Genomic DNA, 20,464 nt, shown 5'->3' with positions numbered 1-20,464 from the left:
GCCAGGACAATCATCATGAACAGCAGCAGCAACTTTGCAGACGAGTCCAACCAGTTTGGCAACAGCTACATGTTGGCTGCCACGGACGACGCGAACATCGACCCCATGCTCAACGCGTGCACGACCGCGGACCCGATCCCAAACCCCTCCGGGCCCATGGATACTCAATTCATGATGAATCCTGCCATGTGGAATCCAGCCCTGAACAACCCCGTTGGCTTCTTTCCCCCTGAGCTGTCGACCGTGGTACCGACGACCTCCACGGATAGCCCGAGACCCCCGACCGAGGCGCAGTCATCGCCCGGAACCACATCCAGCGAACCAGTTTTCGAGACATCACGTACCTCGAGCAAGTCTTCCATACCATCTATCAACTCGATAGTGAGCGAGACGAATGCCAAGGCTCGGAAGAGCACAAGGAGCACAAGGAGCACCAACTCGCACCGTCGACGAGCATCAGCCGCATCTCCGCCACGCCGACCAGGAGCTGCAAAAGAACCAGTTGTCGAAGAAGATGAAGAGGAGGAAGATATGGATGGCGAACACTCATCAAAAAGGAGCAAGTTTTTGAAGCGCAACAGGATAGCAGCATCCAAGTGCCGACAGAAGAAAAAGGAGTGGGTGAACAACTTGGAGGAGACGAGACATGGACTGGAGCATCAACACTCGACCCTCCAGACAGAATACAACGATCTCCTCGGAGAAGTGAGCAAGATGAAGAACCAACTGATGCAGCATGCTGGTTGCAACGACTCCAACATCAACCAGTGGATAGAGAATGAGGCAAGAAAGTTTGTTCAACGGACGGCAGCCGAGTACCACACAGGCCAGGCGCACTGTAATGGTATCAATTGCTGCCACCATCACCGTCGTCGAAGTTCAAGTGGTGAGTCATGACCTTTCCAGACTAGGAGGATAATGCTAACTGTGCTCTAGTCATGACAAGTATACCGAAATCGACAGAGTCAGAGATCAACTATGACCACATGCCCGACGATATGTTGGATTAAGAGCCATGAACGACAACGAGTCGACGATATAATATGAGAAAGGCAGTGCACTTGCTTCAAGATGCTCGACAATCAAGCAGCCAGGGGTTGATGTGGAACAAGATAACTATCTTGGTTACTTGACTCTGGCCCACTAGATTCGATCAACATGTCGATCACGAGTCGAGCGTCTATGTTTCTTTGATTTTCCCAAGCAACGCCTGATGCTAGGGCAAATCACTGGGAGCAGAAGCAGAAGATGGGCACATGTACTTCTAAACGGATCACGAACGATGATACTATAGAGGATACGGGACAAGAGGGGGACAGAACAGGGGATACCATCTCAAAACGGAGTTGGGCAGCGGACAGATTTCTGAATGAAATTCTGTCTTGGGAGTTTATGCTGCGAGGCGTTTTATACCCTTGGCGACTTCGCTGGAAGATGATTGTCAAGCACGAGTATGAAAGGATGAGCATGAGGATTGGGAAAGGGGGTAAGGCGTGTTGTGATGGATTATGACTTGATGCTTTCACGATGTTTGAGTGTGATTTGACGTATTTTGCGTGGAGTGTGTTATCTGCCACGACGGGTGGCCAACAGGCCTCATGGAGCTTATTTCTTTACATGACTGAGTTGAAGGGGAAATAAGGGCTACACTGGAGAGGGACAAGGAGACTGGGGAAGAGTTTCTCGTCTTTGAGTCAAAACTCAAAGGCATACCCGTATAGGGCAGAGGTGTAGCATGTGGCGATTGTACAAACAGCCTCGAATCTTTAACAAAGGAAATGGGCTCCAACTTTGGAATAGGTCTAACCTTGGCAATCTCATGATTCAGACCGCTGGAGGATATTGTCCGACTTGTTGTCACTTAGGCTAATCTGTGATGGACATCAGCACTGAACACGGGAGACAAGCACAACTTGCCACCAGATAACTGAAGCCGATGAGAACTGCCGGTTCTAGGAGAAGATGATGGTATCCACGTGAGGATGAAGTTGAGAATCTAGGCGGAGATACCGGGGATATGGGATTTATCAAAGATTTGAGTTTGCCATGGTGGGTGGCAAACCCCTATTTTGCCACAACTTGGACCCCTCGTTGGGCCTTAATGGACCCCGAGTTTAAGATGAAATAGGATATTGATCGACCTTTTCGGGATTTTCTGTCCGGGTTGTTTGACAGGTAGACAGGCGAGGTTGTGGCGATATGGTTGCCACGGGGGAGCTCTGTCAAAAGGGAACCTCCCGAGAGGTGAAACGGTATGATCAGCGGTTGAAACTGTTTGATTGGGAGAAGAATGAGAATGAGAGACCATTACTGGTTGATGTGCTTGAGGCTAAACTCTAAATATGGTATATCTTTGGTCTTTGATATTGGTAAATATCCCTTTGTTGAGCAACAATCACTACATTGGATACATCACAACATGGATATTTCATACATAACACTGCCGCTATGCTTGTCGACACCATTCCATTCATCGTAGCACATGAGTTGCATATTTTTTTGTCTTGTAGTCCTACATTGACTCCTTCTAAATGTACAGTGATATGATACACATGACCCCTCCGCTCTACCTCCTCTTGATCCAGCCCCTCGAGTTGGAGATGCCCCTGATGTTCTTGGTGTACTTCCAGAGGTGGCGGTACTTTGGTCCCTGGCGCTTGGCCTCCCATCCGCGGGGCTTGACGGGTGGTTTCATGCTGTGCACGCGCGTGGGTCGGAACTCGACCTCGCTGCCCTCGATGTTGTGGCGCTTCATGACGGATGCCGTGTTCTCATCCCATACGGATCGGAAGAGGTTGAAGCCGAAGGGGGTGAGGCTGAACTTGTCGCGGAGGGACTTGAGGGAGAAGCCGTCACGCTTGGAGTAGAGCTGCTTGAGCTTGGCCACGTCGACGCGCTCGCCGGGCTTCTGCTCGAGGAGGTAGATGCCCAGACGGTGGTAGGGGGCTCCCTTCTGGGAGAAGGCGGGCAGCCAGGGCACGGCGAGCTGGTCCTCGGCCTTTATCCTGCTTAGGGGTAGGGAAGTGTCTGCGGGGCTGAGAGGAATGTTGGCAGCCAAGTAGTGGCAGCGCTTGGAGAAGGTGTCCCTCTCTGGATCGGGAACATCCGAGTCAACAACGACGACGGTGACAAGACGCTCGCCCTTGTCAAAGACCTGCACGCGAAGCCTGGGGGCGTTCTCGCTGACGAGGCTGTCGACGATCTGTCCCGGGGGGATCTTGAGCTTGCGGAAGTAGAGCTGGACGTCGGCGGTTGGCTCGAGCTTGGGGAGGACGTCGGGGACGATGTTGAACTGCTTGATTCGCTGGGTGATGAGGCGGTGGTCGTAGGAGCGCCACTTCTTTTCGGCATAGTGGCGGTAGATGGGCTTGTTCATGTCGCCTAGGGTTGTTAGTTACTGTGACAGTATCTCAATTGGCTCAATTGCATACCCAGACCGTCCTCGAATCGCTTCTTGACGATGGGATCGTTGGCGTCGGCGAGAATCTTGAGCTTGTCGACATGTCTCCGCAGACTAGCCAGCTTGACATCCTTCATCTTCTGTCCGCCCTGAACCTCACTGGGATCCTTCTTCTCGAGGAAAGCAATCTTCTCCACCTCCTTTGTGATCTTCGCCAACTTCTCCTCCCGGTCTACGGCCAGAATCTTGCGTGCTTCCTGGAAGGCCTGGTAGGGCAGGTGTTCAAAGGGGAGGTCGCCGGTGGTGCGGATGGCGACGCGGCGACGACGGGAGCCAATTGGCATCTTTCCGGCCTTGATGACCTGCGCCTCGAACTCGGGGAGCACAGTATTGGGATCCAGGTCGAGCGGGTTCGTCTCGGTGGGAGTCTGCGTCGTCTCGACTTCGGCGGGCCGGGGGATGGCGGTGGTGAAGGGTCGGACGACGCATTGCGGCCGCAGCTGCCGGGCGAGCGGCCTTACGACGGCCTGGCAACGCGACATGTTGAGGTCGTTGCGGAGGGGGATTTGGCGGTCGTCGTTCTCGGTTGGATATCTCGAATATCGAGAAAAAGCTTGGGGATGGTTTGCAATGGCTCAGCCCCACAAAAAAGTCGGGGACCAGAGGCGGAAGATGCCGAACCACTTTTCGAGCATCACGGTTTTTGAGAACCGGAACCAACAACGGCATCACTCTTTGGGTCTATTGCAAGCCGACGCCAATCCACGACAAAAGGGTCATACGTGGAATCTGTTGCAATGGCGGGCAAGGGAATTGGTTGCCTGGCCGAGGCCATGGGCGCGCTGCGGGTGTCTGCTAGGGTGAGTGGAAGAGTCTTTCGAGGTATTCGCATCTAACGTTCTCCAGCCGGCTGCTCTTAGCAAGACGTTTACAAGGTCAATGGCTACAGAGGTGTCTTCCAGTGATGCTCCTGCTGTCCCTAAGTCTGCCGATACTCCCCAGGGCATTCTAGAGTCATGGAAGCCCAGTCAGTCTCCCACCTACTCTGCAGTTAACCTCTACTGACACACCAAGTCTCGACCGTCCCCCTCACAATCCACAGCTTCCCCTCCCTCGAGCCAACAGCCCTCGAGCAATGGTCCGTCAACCACCTCTACCTCCCCCTCCGCCGCGACATCCTCCACCTCGCCGTCGTCTACGAGGGCGACAACACCCGCCAGGGCACCGCCTCGAGCAAGAACCGCTGGGAAGTCAACGGCTCGCACCGCAAGATGCGACCTCAGAAGGGAACCGGCCGCGCCCGTCTGGGAACCAAGCAGAGTCCCCTCCTCCGAGGTGGTGGAAAGGTGTTTGGGCCTAAGCCCCGCGACTTTGGAACCGGTCTTAACCGAAAGGTCTACGACAAGGCTTGGCGCACTGCGCTGAGCTACCGTTACCGAAAGGGCGATTTGATTGTGTGTGAAGATGGTATGGATCTTGCTCTGCCGACCGACTTTGAGCTGCTTGCTGGAAAGTACCTCAAGGATGGAATGAAGGAGACATATCTTAAGAAGTACATGACGGGCATGCTGGGCAACCTGGGTCTTGGCCGGGCTAGCGGCCGCACTCTCTTTGTTACAGGCAACCGCCGCGAGGCCCTCTTCGAGGCCATGGAGCAGGTCCCCTGGGAGGGTCGAGCACTGGACCTCGAGGACGTGGACGTCAAGGATCTCCTGGAGACGGGCAAGGTGGTGCTGGAGAGGAGCGTGCTCAAGGAGATGATTGAGCAGCACCAGAGCGACCTTGTGAGCCGGGTCGTGATGCAGGGTCTCGTCAAGGGAGGACCTGCGACGGGGACGAGGGTGATTGGGGCATAAGAGCCGTGTAGGAATAGCCTTGTATTATTGTGTATACAACCTGAACGTCAAAAGATATGATTCGAGCAAGGTTGAAGTTGGGTATCATGCCATAGACCCGTCAACAACGCCTCCATCTACTGTCTATTCTACAAGACCAAGTGTTACAGTATGTTACAATATGTTTACAACGCCCCGCCTACTAGGGAGACAATCCACATGGCGACTCGGACCTTGAGTCCTACTCTTCGTTCGTTTTTGGCAAAGTCGTCTCTTGTCGCCTTTGTGGCGTGCTCCTGGAGCCAGAGCTGTTCGTCTGCGAGCCGAGCCTTTAAGCCCTCATCGCGAGTAACAATCAGGGCACCGGCTTCGAGATCGTGAGAGTAGCTTCGCTTTGTGTAGTTGGAGCTTCCGATGATGCTCATGGCAGGGTGCTTATCGCCAGGCATTGTTACCCAAAGACCCTTTGCGTGGTATGTCCACCCTCCCGGCTGGCCAACCATGCCGTGACGCCACTCCTTGAGGGTGATATCTTCATCGCGACCTTCGTGGTGCACACGGTGGACGAATCGACGAGCGAGAAGCGTGTAAGCATCAGGGAGAAGTCCAGACACGCCCTTGGACTTGTAAAAGCCGTTTGCTTCTGGGGCAGCGGTGATGACTGTATTTGAAGTCGAGGCAGTGTTGAGGAGGAGTTTTGTCAGGGAGGGAGCCGGATTAAAGTAACCGGCTGTAAATGTCCACGAAGAGTCGCGATATGCGGGCGAGGCGAGGGTTTTGAGAATGTGAGTGATGATGGGGAGTTCAGTCGATGTATCAGGCTTCATAACCTGGGACATCTGGCTGAGCATGTAAACCCTAGTATCCGAGATGTCCTGGGCCGGCTTGGAGGCGGGATGTATCAAGGCCTGCAGCGTTGATGTGGTACGCTTGATGAAAGACTGAGGCTTCTCGAGAGGTGAAGGAGCCGAGTTCGTTGTTGGCCATGAGAGGGTGAAGCCTGCTGGTTCTTCTGAGGGTTGAACGAGGAAACTGAACGATGTGACCCCTGAGTGAATCTTCCAGAAGTGGTCCGTTACCTCCTTGGATGAGAAGAGGTGGTAGCGATCCTGACGGTTTGTAAAGTAGTCGGTAGACAAGTTTGCCCTAAAAAGTCAGTCAAGCTCATGTGAATGCCTTTGGTGACTTACCCAGACATGATGATCTCATCATCTACTCCGTACAGCTTCATGTGCTGAAGTCCCCATCCTTCATTGATACGCTTGGGAATATACTCTTTTCTCAGTCCTGTCAAGTTCGGCGTGTGGTACATGCGAATCTCGACTCGGTCTGTCCCAAACTCTTGCACGAGGGGCGCCAGCAAGGATGCACATGACGGGTTCGGGGCCTCTCGAGTGCCTCGTAGGGCATCAGTCAAGATACTGAGTTTGACCTCGGGGTTCTTCCTCAACGCCTCTTGTAATGTCTCGATGAGCTCCCGCTCCGACTTTCCAATGTATAGTGTCGACAGAAAGATTCGTCGCTGGGCTTTTCGTATCCGATCCTAATCCCATCAGCCATATTCCTCCAGACAGCGTCAACAGTCACACCTTTAGCGTCTCGTAGAACTCGGTCGGCGTCCTAATAATCTGTATCTGGTCCCCTTGAACATCGAAACTCGGCGCAAGACGGTCCAACTCGTTGACAAACGGCGCCAGAGCACCTACGCCGCTCGCAGGGCTCGACGCCGGTGCCGGAGCCGGGGCGCCAGCCGACATTCCATACTGTCTCCGCTGAATCCTCGGTCGTGGGACGCTCGGCTTGGGACGTGCGGCTCGAAGCCTAGTCGTGCATCTCGCGCAGCTCCGTGCGAGCATTTCGGAGCTCAATTGGGTACCTGTCGAAGCTTGACGTGGTGTTGAAGATTTGCTTGTTAATGGCCTGGATATTTCTGGTCCAGAAGCTGTGGGTACGTACCTGCATGCCGTCACAAAGAGGTTCTGCCGATGTTTTTCCGTCCCGGTAATCACTTCATCGCCAGAGGACCGATCAAGACCCTCAATCCCCCGTTGCACGCCGAGGTCAATTGTCGCTGAACCGCAACCATGTCGACGATTACGCGAACGCTGTCCAACCTGCGAAAGGTTGGAATCAAGGTGAGTACTTACAAAAACCGCCATTGAGCTTCAATGCTGACCCTGAGTAGGATTACTTCCGACAGATGCTGGTATGTGCCGACGACCGAACCACTCGAGCTTGACTAACGACGTCTGTTTGTTACGAATAGTACATCGGTACGTTTCAATTCTGAGTCTCCTCGACTCTCTCTGACCAGTGCAGGTGACACCAAGTACGGTCGTCTCATCGGTACCGATCGCGCGGGCAACAAGTACTTTGAGAACAACGAGGAACTGCCCCTCCGAACGCGCTGGGTTGAGTACGCCAAGCACGACTACGACGCCGCCCAAATCGAGCCTGGATGGCACTCGTGGATCAGCTACGCCGTCGACAAGCCCCCGACCGAGGATGCTCTGTTGAACCCGGGCACCCGCCACTTTGAGCCCACCAAGGCCATCCCCAACTATACCCAGAGCCGAGGAGCCTTCAAGACCTACAACACGTGCGTATGATGTGAAATTATGGGTGGTGGCATGCTGACTTTCTCTAGGGCCAAGTCCAAGATCACGGCGTGGGAGCCTGTGGCTGCTCCCCGGGCATGAGCGAGTTGAAGAGTGTACATATGAATCTCGGTTAGACAATCAAACTGTCAAAAAGACGAACCCGAAAAAAAAGGGTCTTGAATTCATTCAGATCAATCGAGCCGCTGCGTGGGCTGTCCCTTGCAGCCAGTGAATGATAATGGTATAGGATCTAGCAAAACATTTGCACTCTATGAGCTCCTCCACATGATCTTTCCTGTAAAGAAATCGATCGACTATATATGAAAATCACTCAAATTGCTTCTACGACGACTTGGACTCGATGGCCGATTTGATGGCTGGGAACGTTAGCGAGGGACTTGGAGATGGGCGAGATACTAACCTTCGCAAGTGACTCTAGCATCTCCGAAAAGCATCTTGGCGTTGGGCATGTAAAACATGGGATTGGGAACATCGGCTACTCTTGTTAGTGGTCGATCAGCTAAAGTGACCGGAATTACTCACCATAGCCGCTGGCCAGACTCCTCTTCATCACTACAACCTGCTTGGCCTTCCAGGCGTGAAGCACAGGCATGCCCTCGATGGAGCTACCCTTCTCCAGGGCAATGGGGTTAACAGTGTCGTTAGCACCAATGACGACAGCAAGATCCGTGTCGGGGAAGTCGTCGTTGATCTCGTCCATTTCCAGGACGATGTCATACGGCACACTAGCCTCAGCGAGGAGCACGTTGCATTGACCAGGCATACGGCCAGCCACAGGGTGAATGGCGAAGCGAACAGTGATGCCCTTGGCCCTCAGAGACGAGACAATGCTGGACAAGGCGTACTGGGCCTTTGCCACAGCCATGCCGTAGCCGACGATGAGGATGACCTTTTCAGAGTTGAGGAGGGCATCTGCGAGGTCTTCTACAGAGGTAGTCGTCACTTCACCTTGGGGTTTATACTCTTGCATTGCTGTCGGTGTGCCGAGGCCTCCGAACAAGACGTTTGTGAGGGAGCGGTTCATGGCGACACACATGATGTATGAGAGGATGGAACCGGAGACGCCGATTAGGGCTCCGACGGTGGTGAGGAGGGGGTTATCCAACATGAAGCCCTCGGCGACAAGGGCGAAGCCACTGTAAGCGTTCAAGACGGTGATGACAACAGCTACGAATGGTTAGCATCTCACTTTGAAGGGCTTGTAACTACTTACGCATGTCAGCGCCTCCAATGGCGGCGGTAGTTGTGTATCCCTTGATGAAGCTCAGTGCAGCGTTGGCAGCGAGTGCTCCAGCTGCAATCATGGGGCTTCCTGGTGCCATTGTAACAAAGGCTCCCATCGTAGCAACGTTGGTAGCCAGCAGTCCAGAGTTGATGGCATGACGTCCAGGGAGAATCTTGGGCTTGGAGCTCATCCTGCCGCCAAGCTTGAGGAAGGCAACGATGGAACCGGTAAAGGTGATGCCACCTAAAAGGTCAGTATTTGTGAGATACAGGATCGGTGGACTTACCAATGAGAACACCGAGGTAGGCGGTTACGAGGTGAAGTGTTGAAGGGTCCATGACATCAGCCATGACACTGCCGATGCTGGTCAGGACAGCAGCGAGACCAACGACGGAGTGAAGAGCAGCGACGGTCTGAGGGAGATCGGTAGGAGTAATACGCTTGCCAATGAGGAAACCTATGCTGTCAGAAGTCGTACTTCTTATTTCAGGAAATACTTACCAGCGATAGTGCCAAGAGCGGCGAGACCACCAAACTGAGTGAGAACCTCAGGGGTAAAGCCAGCAGCAAGAAGACTAGCCAGAACACCAGTGCCGACACCGAGTATGCCGATCATATTTCCCATACGGGCAGTGGCCTGAGAAGCAAGACTGGAGATTGAACCGATGCAGAGAACTGAGCTGATGAGATATCCGGCTTGGACGAGACCAGCAGCTCCAGTAGAGGCAGCGGCAACAAAGCCTCCACCACAGAGAGCAGCAGGAATAGCATATAGCCAGGGGTACTCGGGGGGATCAGTAGGTCCTACAGGTTGTCAGTTATGTCCATATCACGCATCATATAACTCACGCTTGAACATATCCAGCATGCGCTTGGTAATGACAAAGCCACCACCGACGTTGACAAAAGCGAGGAGAACACTTAGAGCACCGAAAGCCTGGGGAACAGTCTCTGGCAAGAATCCACCTCCGAGAATAAACAGACCGCCAATACCGACCATACCAGAGATGGCGTTGGTGACACTCATGAGAGGAGAGTGCAGCGCAGGTGCAACACCCCATACAGCGCGGTAACCGATGAGACTAGCCAGAGCAAAAGTAAAGGCATTGGACATGAGGAGAGGGCTGGTCCACTTGCCGAGGGCCATGATGCTGCCCATACCAGCTGTGACGCCAGCGACTTCACGGGTCTTCTTTTGCCAGGGGGTCAGAGCTACGGGTTCAGGGGCTGCCTCGACGGGTTCGGTCTTGACGGGTGCTGGAGGAGGTGCAGGTCGAGGAGCCGGTGGGAGAATATCTCCGTCTTGAGTGACGATGGCGCCTCGGACAACTTCATCCGAGAGATCGATACCGAAAGCCTTGGGTTCAGGGGCCATGGAAAGCAGGAACTTGGTGATGTTGTTGGAGTAGAGGGTAGAAGACTGAGTTGGCAAGCGAGAAGGCAGATCAGTGTATCCTGTCCAAGTTAGCAAAAGACTTCACTCTATACGAGCCACATACCAATAATCTTGACGTCGTTGTAAACAGCCAGCTCGCCCTTCTTGGTAGCCTCACAGTTCCCTCCAGCTTCAGCAGCCAGATCGACAATCACACTACCGGGCTTCATGACATCGAGAATATCGTTCTTGAGGAGCTTCGGGGCAGGCTTTCCGGGGATCAATGCAGTGGTGATGATGATGTCGACTTCCTTGGCTTGTTCCTTGAAGAGCTTCATCTCGGCCTCGATAAATTCCTTGCTCATTTCCTTTGCGTAGCCACCGGCGCCAGATCCGTCTTCTTCAAGCTCGACCTCGATGAACTCGGCTCCGAGAGACTGAACCTGTTCACGAGCAGCAGATCGGGTGTCGAAGCCACGGACAATGGCTCCCATGCGACGAGCAGTAGCGATGGCACTCAAGCCAGCGACGCCGGCACCGATAACCAGAACCTTGCAGGGGGGAATCTTTCCAGCGGCTGTAACCTGACCAGTCAAGAATCTACCAAACACGTTTGAAGCTTCGAGGACAGCCTTGTAACCAGCAATGTTGGCCATGCTGCTGAGAGCGTCAAAGACCTGAGCGCGAGAGATACGGGGAATCATGTCCATGGCGAAACTAGTGGCTTTCCTGGCAGCAATCTTTTCGACGAGTTCCTTGTTCTGAGCGGGTTGAAGCAGAGAGATGATGGTTTGTCCTTCTTTCATGCAGTCGACTTCACCAAGACCAGGACCGCGAACCTTGAGGATAATGTCGGCGTTGGACCAGACATCCTTGGGGCCAGTTACGAGAGTTGCGCCAGCCGCTTCATAAGCGGCATCGAGAAAGTCTGCCGATGTACCAGCGCCGCGCTCAACGAGAACCTGCTTGAAGCCCTTCTTCTTTAGTAGGGCTACATTGGCGGGTGTCAGAGAAACTCGGCGCTCTCCAGGAAAGATTTCGGTAGGGACGCCAACGGTGAGGTGATCGTATGGAGTCGTCTTGGGGAGCACCACGGTGGAATAAGTCCGAGGAGGAGTCACAGGAACCGAGACATGACGAATCAATGCTAGAGGCTTCGAGATTGCGGGAACAATTGCGCGCTGGCGAGACGAGGCAAACGTGCTCTGCCATTGCTTGCGACGGGAGAGGATGGCATCTGGAGCAAAGCTCTAGTTAGCTCGGGTCAACGGAGCTTCCAGCAGCTTCAGAAAGCTCACCTCGGACTTTGTAACGCTTCAATTGCTTTGATACAAAGCAGGAGGAAGCGCACAGCTCAGAAGCCGAGGCTGGAGCCGCGGTCGTGGCCAGCGGGCGAAGCATGTTGGCTACCATGATGGAGAAAGCCCATGGAGGCCAGCAGCGAGATCGGAGAAGAGCTGCTTCTAGCGGATACAGTACTCTCTGAGACTCGCGTCTCTAAACACACAAAAGGAAGACACCTCTAAAAAAAATCTAGAAAAAAAGAGAAAGAGAAAAAAAGAAGACAGACATCAAGGGTCATCCGAAGAGGGGCTGACCTCGTCTCCGTGTCATGTGTTTTCCCTCCTTGTCTGGGACGTCACTCGGCATTCCTCGTTCGAGTCACCTCCTACCGCCCGCCCGCTGGAGCTCGGGCCTAGAAGCCCTGGCCCGGGGTTCTATTAGCCGCCCCGGGCAGTGGGCCACGGGGCGCTGATAGTGGGACCCGAAGACGCTAATGCCGCTAAAATCTGGGGGCGGGGCATCTGTTCTTGGGCGCGGGGGGTTCTAACTGTTCCATGGAAGAACAGGGTGTGGTTTCTCATAGGATCATCATGGGCAGACGGCGGATGGCTCGGGGGAATTGCAATAGCGAGATCTTGAAGGGTTGCTCATCCCGCGGACTTGCCTGTTGGGTGCCCTCCCTAACACTTGGCGGCCGGGTTCCCCTCACTCGGAGCTGCAAGTCCGGCCTCAGAGTCCGGCCATGGGCGGTTCAAGATGAGCCGAGATCATGATGCATGATGCATTCGCAACATGAGCGGGTGGGCTGTAGGCGTTTCCGATGTTTCTAGCGCTCCAGTCATTGGGATGGAGTGGCTGATGTTGGCTAGAGCCTGATCTAGCGTTCCAAGTCTGCTTCAGTTTGAATCACGACAAAGGACGATCATGAGTTTGATGTTTGCTACAATAAAGGATCGACAATACAATCTAATGAGTGACTTCCAGAAACCTCATTCGTCTCATCCACTAACCGCTGCAGTCTGCCTGTTCAACAACATCCAGCCACAACCATCCTACATATGGAATCTCCCCAGCCGACCACTCCCTCGCATCGGGCTCTCCCCCTTGTCTCCCTCCTTGGTGTTTGGATCACCCGCCCCGCTCCCTCCACCGTGACCAGGTAGGCAGGGCGTCTTGCATCGCCCTCTAAAGTCCGGCCCGACATTGAGGCACGTATCACAGCCGCAGAGGAGCTCGAGGTGGTCTCCGACCTTTTGGTCGATCTGGTCGCAGAGGCAGATGTACAGGGCCGAGTCGACGCTGGTGGCTGGAGAGCCCTGGGGGCAGTTGGCGTTTGGCGTCTTGCAGTACGCCTCGGAGAGTTGGGCTTCATTCCAGGGCTTTGCTGCTGAGGCGTTAGCGTTTCCACGGTGACTTGTGGATTAGTGTTTATACCCATTGCCATGAGGACCTCTGCGCAGTAAGTATACCCGCATTCGCAAATTGGTCCTTCGATTGGTGGTGGTGGTGCACCCGTAGGATTCGGGGCTGGTGGGGCCGGGGCCGGATCCGTTGGCGCCGGAGGCTGCGGGACAGGGGCCGGAGAAGAAGGTGGAGGTGCGGGAGCCGGTTCGTCAGGAGGAGGAACCGGAGCTGGAGGTGGAGAAGGCGGAACTGGTGGCTCAGCTGGTGGCTCGGCTGGGGGAACTGGGGGATCGGCTGGAGGAGCTGGTGGTTGAGATGGAGGAGGAACAGGCGCAGGCTGAGGGGATGAAGTTGGAGGGACCTGGGGCTTTGCCATGACCAAGGCGAGCAGCCCGAAGAAGATGAAGTATATCTTCATGTTGGTAACGAATGCGATGGTTTGGCTTGAAGGATTAATCTGTCCAAGTATGGACTTGTCGGTCGGGATGCTGAGCTGGTCTGAGATAATGGCTATCCATCCTTATATCTGGCAGACATCCGATATCCAGGTCGCCCAAGAAGCAAACGTTTGCTCGTCAACTAAGGCTTGCGTCAATAGCATTGCGAACACGTCGCGCGTCCTATATCGTGGAGCCATCGGCAGTCCGGACCATTGATGGTCAAACGTAGAAGTAAAGTCCATGGTGTTGTTCCTGGTCTAGTATCACGACGAGTTGTAAGTGGTATGAGCGAGTTCCGAGGCGAGAATCTCCGATCAAGTTTTTGAACTGTGACAGAGGTATCACGATGACAGACACAAGTTGACTTTACACGTCTCGTACTTGTCTGTTGTCATGATTAAGGCTGTTCCTGGGGTTCTTAGATTGATGGCTCGGTTGTAAGTGGGACATGGAACTCTCAGAGTGCGACAACTGTGTGATATGCACCTGCAGGTGTTTGCCTCAACTGGTCTCTCAGTGTAAGTATATACTCAAGACAAACATTTGTAAGAATAACAAACTTTCAGCAAGAGAACAAGTTCCATACCATGGAACTGACCATCATCCAGGTCCCGGCCGGCATCGGCATTTGTACCGTGCTAATCCCCCGCACTGTACCATTGAGACTGTACCAACCCCACCATCCGTTGTGCTCCGAAAAGCTGATAACTTTGCCCCTCCAAGCGCATCTCAGCCGCTCAACCATCCTTGAACCCGCAAACTCGTCCTCCGAAAGCCTTTCACAATGTCCGAGTCCGCCCCTAAGAACGTCATCAACGTCGGAACGCGCAAGTCGCCTCTTGCATTGGCTCAGACAAACATCGTCGTCGACGCCCTCAAGGCCCAGTTCCCCGATCATGAATTCCCCATCCACGGCATGACCACGACCGGCGATCGAGACCAGAACACGGCTCTGTACAACTTTGGAGGCAAGGGATTGTGGACGTCGCAGCTTGAGGAGAGACTCGTCAACAAGGAGCTTGACCTTGTGGTTCACTCGCTCAAGGACATGCCGACGGCCTTGCCTGAGGGCTGCGTTCTCGGATGTGTGACGTCCCGCGAGGACCCGAGGGACACACTGGTCATCAAGAAGAGTCTGCAGGAGAAGCACGGCTGGAAGACGCTGGCTGATCTGCCGGCTGGCAGCATCATCGGCACCAGCAGCGTCCGTCGCATCGCTCAGTTGGTCCGACGGTACCCCACGCTCAAGTTCAAGGACCACCGAGGCAACATCCAGACCCGGTTGCAGAAGCTTGAGGACGACCCGGAGCTGACTGGCATCATTCTTGCCGCTGCGGGTCTCCAGCGCATGGATCTCGGCCACCACATCTCCCAATTCCTCGAGTCCGACACGGGAGGCATCCTGCACGCCGTTGGCCAAGGTGCTCTGGGAGTCGAGTGCCGGGCGGACGACGAAAAGGTGCTCAAGTTCCTCAAGACGATCGAGAATGAGCAAACGATGCTGGCGTGTGAGGCGGAGCGCGCCGTCATGAGGGCGCTCGAGGGCGGGTGCAGCGTTCCCATCGGAGTCGAGACCAAGTGGGTGGACGGCAAGCTACGGCTCAGAGCTACCGTCGTCTCTCTGCGGGGCGACGAGGGTGTTGACTCTGAGATGACGGAGGAGATCAAGACACAAGAGGAGGCCGACACCTTTGGCAAGAAGGTGGCCAAGGATCTCGTGGACCGAGGAGCTAGCAAGATCCTCGATGCCATCAACGAGAAGAGGCAAGTGCCCGAGACGGTCAAGTAGACACAAAAATGGACGAGGACATGGCATGAATGCATAGCCGCAAATCGGCACATGAAAATAAAATCCAATATACCCCCGGGACGCGAATCACCATATGGTACACCTGACGTCTGTCTATGCTTGCAGGTTGAACTGTCTTTCATTCCTTTCTCTTGTATCCGATCGTAACCCATTTCCGTGATAGCCATTGACTCTTTAGTGGTCGCTGCCAGCAAAGGCCTTGTAGGCCTCAATGTCCATCAGCTCGTCAAACTGCTTGGCGCCCTCCTCGTCAACCTCGACCTTGACGATCCAGCCGCCGCCGGCGCTGTCGTCCTCGGGGACCTTGTTGATGGTGGAGGGCTTCTCTTCGAGGTTGTCGTTGACCTGGGTCACGCGCAGTCGGATCGGGGCGTTGATGTCGCTGGCTGACTTGACAGACTCGACAGCGCCGACCTGGTCGCCCTGCTCGACCAGGACGCCAGTCTCGGGGAGCTCGACGTAGACGACGTCGCCGAGCTGCTCGGCTGCGTACTCGGAGATGCCGACGAAGCCGTGCTTCTTGTCGGCCGAGAGATCGATCCACTCGTGGTCCTTGGTGTACCTACGGGCGAGGCCTTGTCCTCAATTAGTTCTGTCGCAATTGTAGAGAGATGGGCGCAACTCACTCAGCTTGGTGGTGGAGAATGCTCGCATGGAGGAACGGGCCATAGGAGCAGCTCGAGGGCAAAAGCCTTGGCCAGAGGCGCAGCGACGCGCAGGGACCGGGCAATTGAGGCCATTGTGAGTGTGGGAGAGTGGATGGGTTGGTGAGAGGGGTTGGACGAGATCTGCCGAGTTGGTGATATCAGTCAAGTTCTCACAAGCTCTGCCCGCAAGCAACCGAATGGAACGGCACTACGGAGGACATGGGCCGAGCGGCAGGTTTTCGGAGGTTGAACCCGGAAGCTTAGTCAGCCCGGGACCCGTGTGTGAGTTTTGTTCATGATGCACATGTTTGACGGAGGGAGTTGAGCCAATCAGGGATCGGACAATGGACAAGTTTCACAAGTCAACATGGTCAAGTTGTTTACTTGCAACATGTATAAACAGATGCAGGGTCAAGGGTCTTTTGAGTCAAGATTAGATCTGATGAGCATCAAGAGTGACAGCCGTGATGAGTTGGCTCTGCATGACGATGATCCTGAGATCAAGGCTCTTTGCTTATCCGTGGAGGCAGGCAGCTATATGTACGTGCGGGCACGGGGCCAATTGACCAAGCGATGATGTCGCACAGGCGGATGCAAACAAACAACATGAAAACATTGGTTGCTTGTTTACTGACGATGCATGATGAGTTGGGCTGATGGTAAATGATACCCAAGGATAGCCACTATCCGTGCTCTGAGCATGTAAAGGCTGCGTGGATTCTTCTTCTGGCGATGCCATTGATACTACGAGACAACAATAGTCGGGCATTTTCAAGCCAAGCCCCTCAGATAAAACCGAGTCGAGTCATTGTGATCCAGACGGTTTGGCTCCAATTGCATCATTGTTTGCTCGTCAGCCAGCCATCTGCCGTGTCTCAACCAACCATTCGTCGCAGACGCGCCCTGAGCGTTTAGCTCTGTAACGCGTCGTCTCCCGAAACTAAACAGCAGCAAAAACTCCACTCCACATGGCCCAGAGGTCAAAGGCCGCCATCATTAACAACACGGGCTGACCAAGGTCTAGTCAACTCTAATCGACCGACTCGGGCGGGGTGGATCAGAGAGGAGGCCGTGTCTTGAATTTCCATTCTCTTCTCTTTTCTCTTTTTCTCTTTCTCTTCCTGCTGCAGCGACTCCATCACAGCGCAGCATAAGTCAAATCTCCTGCCTGTGTGGCTTAACCGGTGCCTTGAAATTCCGTCCCGGGACTCGCAGCCGCCCAGGCCAAGTGAGAGGCTCACCACCATCACCTCTTCCAAAAGCCCAGCGACGAATAGCCATCCCCCTCGCCCCTTGTCAGTCCCTTTCGGTCCCTTCACTTCAAGTTCTTGTCGCCAGAGATTGACTGACTGTCAGTCCAGGCGTCTCCCTCTTTCTCTCCCTACCGCCGTCTACCTTCCAGGCCTAGATCCATCCTCTCCTCGTAACCCCCTCCGAGACCTTGTCTCACTAGGTCCGCCACCACGTCGGCTCCCTACAGCCTGTCCTGTCTGCTTTCTCCCTCTTGAGCCTGTCGGGTGGCTTTTCGTTTCGAGTCCCTAGGCCCCAGACACGATCCCGTGGAGTCTCTTTGCTTCCGCCACCGACAGCCTTCTTGGAGCACACACGACCACTTACCGACGAGTGCCTGGCCTGGGCCTCAGCTCAGCTCCCACTGCCGCCGCTACTACTCCCCACTGCTACGCTACGCTACTCTGCCGACTCCATCTCAGCTTCATGCCTCGCACAAGCTCTTGACCAGTCTGTCCTTGTCTTCTTCCGACCGCTATAGGCGCCTCGTCCGCTCCAACCACGTTCTCTACCGACCTTGACTCTCGCTCATTTCGTCCCCCCACACGCTCCTTCGCCTCCATCCAACCGCTGCTTCACTCAACCTTGACCACATACTCTCCCATCGCGACATCGACTGCTATTCACCCTGGACGACTCAACGATCACCGCGGCCACGGCCACCATCCCCGACCCCATCCCTCCCCCTCCCGACGCTCCCGTCATCGCCGTCGACACTATGGAGACCGAGGTTCCTCCCCCACAAGAAGTCCCCGACGACACTCTAGGCGGTATCGAGGGCTCTCCGCATGTCGCCTCCAGCAGCAACGGCTTCCGTCATCAACAGAGCACATCCCTCGACCAGGGCCTCGCCAATAGTCCCAAACCAGAGGAGGATCCTTCGGCCAGATACACCCCTCCTGTCCAACCGGCGCCTCCAATCTCCCGACCAGCTAGCGGCCTGTCCAACCCCGCACACCAGGCCTACAATGACTATCGGCAAGGCGCAGGCGAACCTTCATCCAACGGCCGTAACCATGTCGTGATCAAGGTTGGCATGGTGGGCGATGCCCAGATCGGCAAGACGTCGCTCATGGTCAAGTACGTCGAGGGCAGCTGGGACGAGGATTACATTCAGACCCTGGGCGTCAACTTTATGGAAAAGACAATTTCCATTCGCAATACAGAAATCACCTTTTCCATCTGGGACTTGGGCGGTCAAAGAGAATTCGTCAACATGCTGCCGCTAGTGTGCAACGACGCCGTCGCCATACTCTTCATGTTTGACCTCACGCGCAAGAGCACCTTGAATAGCATCAAGGAGTGGTATCGCCAGGGACGGGGTTTCAACAAGACGGCCATTCCCATCCTCGTGGGTACCAAGTACGATCATTTCGTCAACTTTCCTCCCCAGGACCAAGAAGAGATTTCAAATCAGGTGTGTTTGACGGTCCGTCATGTTGATTCGACTAACAGAAATAGGCGAGACGGTTTGCCAAGGCCATGAGGGCAGCCTTGATCTTTTCAAGTACAAGTCATAGCATCAACGTGCAAAAGGTTAGTTCATCATACGCCTATTCATGCAACCACTGACCGTTATAGATCTTCAAGATTGTACTATCCAAGGCATTCGACCTCAAGTGCACAATCCCCGAAATCGAAAACGTCGGCGAGCCCCTATTGTTATATCAGTCTGTGTGATGATACGCATCCTACCAAGACTACGTCTAGACCATGTCATAGACAAGGCATGTCTCAGACAGGCCATCTTATGTTATCACGTCGAGATACCCGACAACAATGACGAATCATACACCGCGAGCTGGAAGAACAGCATCGCAGGCGCCACTCGATGCGCCTACTGGCCGGCTTATCTACAGTCAGCTAGGAAGAATGAAATAGTAAAACTGTCCTTGTAACTTGCCTTTGATGCGCGCGACTTTCCCTTTGTTCTACACACCACTGGATCGACTCCCTTCCCTTCCTTATTACTTACTGACTCTGCTTCTGCACTAAACTCAATTGTCTTATTACACTTTACGGATAATGGAGAGGTCGGGATAACCTCTCAAGGATAGATAAATCACATGGGTATCTTCTGGCGCGCGGGTGCGCATCTACATTAACTGCTGGGTGTGCTCAGCGGCCTTTATTGCTGTCCTGGAGGAGCTACAGGGGATATCAGAAGGATATCATGAAACAGCTGCAACGTTAATCGTATTGTTGGCTCAGGGGGATGATGCATGCTAGGATGAGAGACGAGGTAGCATTAGATGAGGAATGAGCGGTTCCTGTACGAAGATGAGACAAGGTGTTATAAGAGTTGATTGCTAATATACAGGTCCATCAAATAATTGGCCTGATGTAAGTTCAAGCCAACTTCTTGTTGGTCGATTTGTTACTCGCGTTTTCATCACTGGACTTGTGATTAGCTCCCTGTCCCCTGACCGGTTGCTTAACCCATTTCCGTTCCCCCTTGTCCTCCACATCGTCCATGTAGTTTGTTTTCGGGTCATACGTCTGACCCTTCTTCCAAGGAGTTGCCAAGTCGACATCATCAAAGTCATTCAGGTCCATCGAGTCTCGAGTCTTTGCCACTCGCGCGGGGGAACGCTGCTTTTCGCGCGAAGACTCCCACAGCTTGCGAATCTGTTCCTCCAAACGGGGGCGTGGGGGGTTTACTGGATGGGTATCAACGATGAGAGGCCAGTCCTGGCGTTCGTCCCCTTGCAGTTCGTGTGCTTCTTCCTGGTCAACCCGTTCATACTGTGCTCTCCTGGAGATCTTGCGCCAGGGGGCAAAGGACATGATAGAGACAAAGAGGAAGAGAAGGACTACGACTCCAAAGATGACTACCAAGGCGATGATGTGGGATTCTGCTGGGGACTCTTCCTCGCGAGTTGTGAGGTTGTGATATGAGGGGATCTTGCGGAAAGGGGGTGGAAAAGGGTTTTTTTGGTGTGTGTTGCAGGGGGCCATGGGAGTTACCTTAATCTCTCGCGCAAAGGGATTTATGGGAGGTCGTGATGGTTAGTTCGGGATGTGTGGTTGAAGAGTTATATAGGGATGGGAGTAGTGGTTTAGGGGGTTGAAGAACAATGAAGGTTGTTTGTTGGGAGAACAAGCGTCATTGAGTGCAGAACGTTGCCCACAA

At 54.2% G+C, this 20,464-nt stretch overlaps 11 protein-coding genes across 11 annotated transcripts; 5 read left to right on the top strand and 6 right to left on the bottom strand.

Moving 5' to 3' along the window:
- Nucleotides 1–15: 15 nt before the first annotated feature.
- MRS44_009845 (uncharacterized protein) lies at nt 16–1,010 on the top strand (the record flags this gene model as incomplete). The annotated part of the gene is made up of 2 exons (XM_046281309.2): nt 16–886; nt 937–1,010. The coding sequence occupies 2 exons, from the start codon at nt 16–18 to the stop codon at nt 1,008–1,010; spliced, it is 945 nt and encodes a 314-aa protein (XP_046131719.2).
- A 1,556-nt stretch (nt 1,011–2,566) lies between these two features.
- Nucleotides 2,567–3,942, bottom strand: MRS44_009844 (mitochondrial 54S ribosomal protein mL38; the record flags this gene model as incomplete). Its single annotated transcript, XM_046281310.2, has 2 exons — nt 2,567–3,381; nt 3,432–3,942. 2 exons carry the CDS (start codon nt 3,940–3,942, stop codon nt 2,567–2,569), a joined length of 1,326 nt encoding a protein of 441 aa, XP_046131720.2.
- Nucleotides 3,943–4,197: 255 nt separating this feature from the next.
- MRS44_009843 (mitochondrial 54S ribosomal protein uL4m) lies at nt 4,198–5,256 on the top strand (the record flags this gene model as incomplete). Its single annotated transcript, XM_046271010.1, has 3 exons — nt 4,198–4,260; nt 4,307–4,427; nt 4,475–5,256. 3 exons carry the CDS (start codon nt 4,198–4,200, stop codon nt 5,254–5,256), a joined length of 966 nt encoding a protein of 321 aa, XP_046131721.1.
- A 164-nt stretch (nt 5,257–5,420) lies between these two features.
- On the bottom strand, nt 5,421–7,091 carry MRS44_009842 (uncharacterized protein; the record flags this gene model as incomplete). Its single annotated transcript, XM_046271039.2, has 3 exons — nt 5,421–6,381; nt 6,426–6,778; nt 6,825–7,091. 3 exons carry the CDS (start codon nt 7,089–7,091, stop codon nt 5,421–5,423), a joined length of 1,581 nt encoding a protein of 526 aa, XP_046131722.2.
- Nucleotides 7,092–7,319: 228 nt separating this feature from the next.
- MRS44_009841 (uncharacterized protein) lies at nt 7,320–7,934 on the top strand (the record flags this gene model as incomplete). Its single annotated transcript, XM_046276574.2, has 5 exons — nt 7,320–7,370; nt 7,421–7,441; nt 7,502–7,508; nt 7,555–7,834; nt 7,883–7,934. The coding sequence occupies 5 exons, from the start codon at nt 7,320–7,322 to the stop codon at nt 7,932–7,934; spliced, it is 411 nt and encodes a 136-aa protein (XP_046131723.1).
- A 436-nt stretch (nt 7,935–8,370) lies between these two features.
- On the bottom strand, nt 8,371–11,857 carry MRS44_009840 (uncharacterized protein; the record flags this gene model as incomplete). Its single annotated transcript, XM_046276575.2, has 7 exons — nt 8,371–9,023; nt 9,070–9,324; nt 9,368–9,538; nt 9,583–9,885; nt 9,931–10,536; nt 10,581–11,693; nt 11,755–11,857. 7 exons carry the CDS (start codon nt 11,855–11,857, stop codon nt 8,371–8,373), a joined length of 3,204 nt encoding a protein of 1,067 aa, XP_046131724.2.
- A 935-nt stretch (nt 11,858–12,792) lies between these two features.
- On the bottom strand, nt 12,793–13,562 carry MRS44_009839 (uncharacterized protein; the record flags this gene model as incomplete). Its single annotated transcript, XM_046280105.2, has 2 exons — nt 12,793–13,153; nt 13,210–13,562. 2 exons carry the CDS (start codon nt 13,560–13,562, stop codon nt 12,793–12,795), a joined length of 714 nt encoding a protein of 237 aa, XP_046131725.2.
- Nucleotides 13,563–14,368: 806 nt separating this feature from the next.
- Nucleotides 14,369–15,373, top strand: MRS44_009838 (uncharacterized protein; the record flags this gene model as incomplete). The annotated part of the gene is made up of 1 exon (XM_046276576.2): nt 14,369–15,373. One exon carries the CDS (start codon nt 14,369–14,371, stop codon nt 15,371–15,373), a length of 1,005 nt encoding a protein of 334 aa, XP_046131726.1.
- A 195-nt stretch (nt 15,374–15,568) lies between these two features.
- Nucleotides 15,569–16,048, bottom strand: MRS44_009837 (uncharacterized protein; the record flags this gene model as incomplete). The annotated part of the gene is made up of 2 exons (XM_046276577.2): nt 15,569–15,969; nt 16,021–16,048. The coding sequence occupies 2 exons, from the start codon at nt 16,046–16,048 to the stop codon at nt 15,569–15,571; spliced, it is 429 nt and encodes a 142-aa protein (XP_046131727.2).
- Nucleotides 16,049–18,049: 2,001 nt separating this feature from the next.
- On the top strand, nt 18,050–19,011 carry MRS44_009836 (uncharacterized protein; the record flags this gene model as incomplete). Its single annotated transcript, XM_046270037.2, has 3 exons — nt 18,050–18,748; nt 18,793–18,867; nt 18,913–19,011. 3 exons carry the CDS (start codon nt 18,050–18,052, stop codon nt 19,009–19,011), a joined length of 873 nt encoding a protein of 290 aa, XP_046131728.1.
- Nucleotides 19,012–19,680: 669 nt separating this feature from the next.
- On the bottom strand, nt 19,681–20,289 carry MRS44_009835 (uncharacterized protein; the record flags this gene model as incomplete). The annotated part of the gene is made up of 1 exon (XM_046276578.2): nt 19,681–20,289. The coding sequence occupies one exon, from the start codon at nt 20,287–20,289 to the stop codon at nt 19,681–19,683; it is 609 nt and encodes a 202-aa protein (XP_046131729.2).
- Between the last annotated feature and the right edge of the window lie 175 nt (nt 20,290–20,464).

Source organism: Fusarium solani, assembly GCF_023522795.1.
Source record: "Fusarium solani strain SB1 chromosome Unknown bctg00000006, whole genome shotgun sequence".
NCBI lineage: Eukaryota > Fungi > Ascomycota > Sordariomycetes > Hypocreales > Nectriaceae > Fusarium > Fusarium solani.
This window is presented reverse-complemented; position numbering and strand designations above follow the sequence as displayed.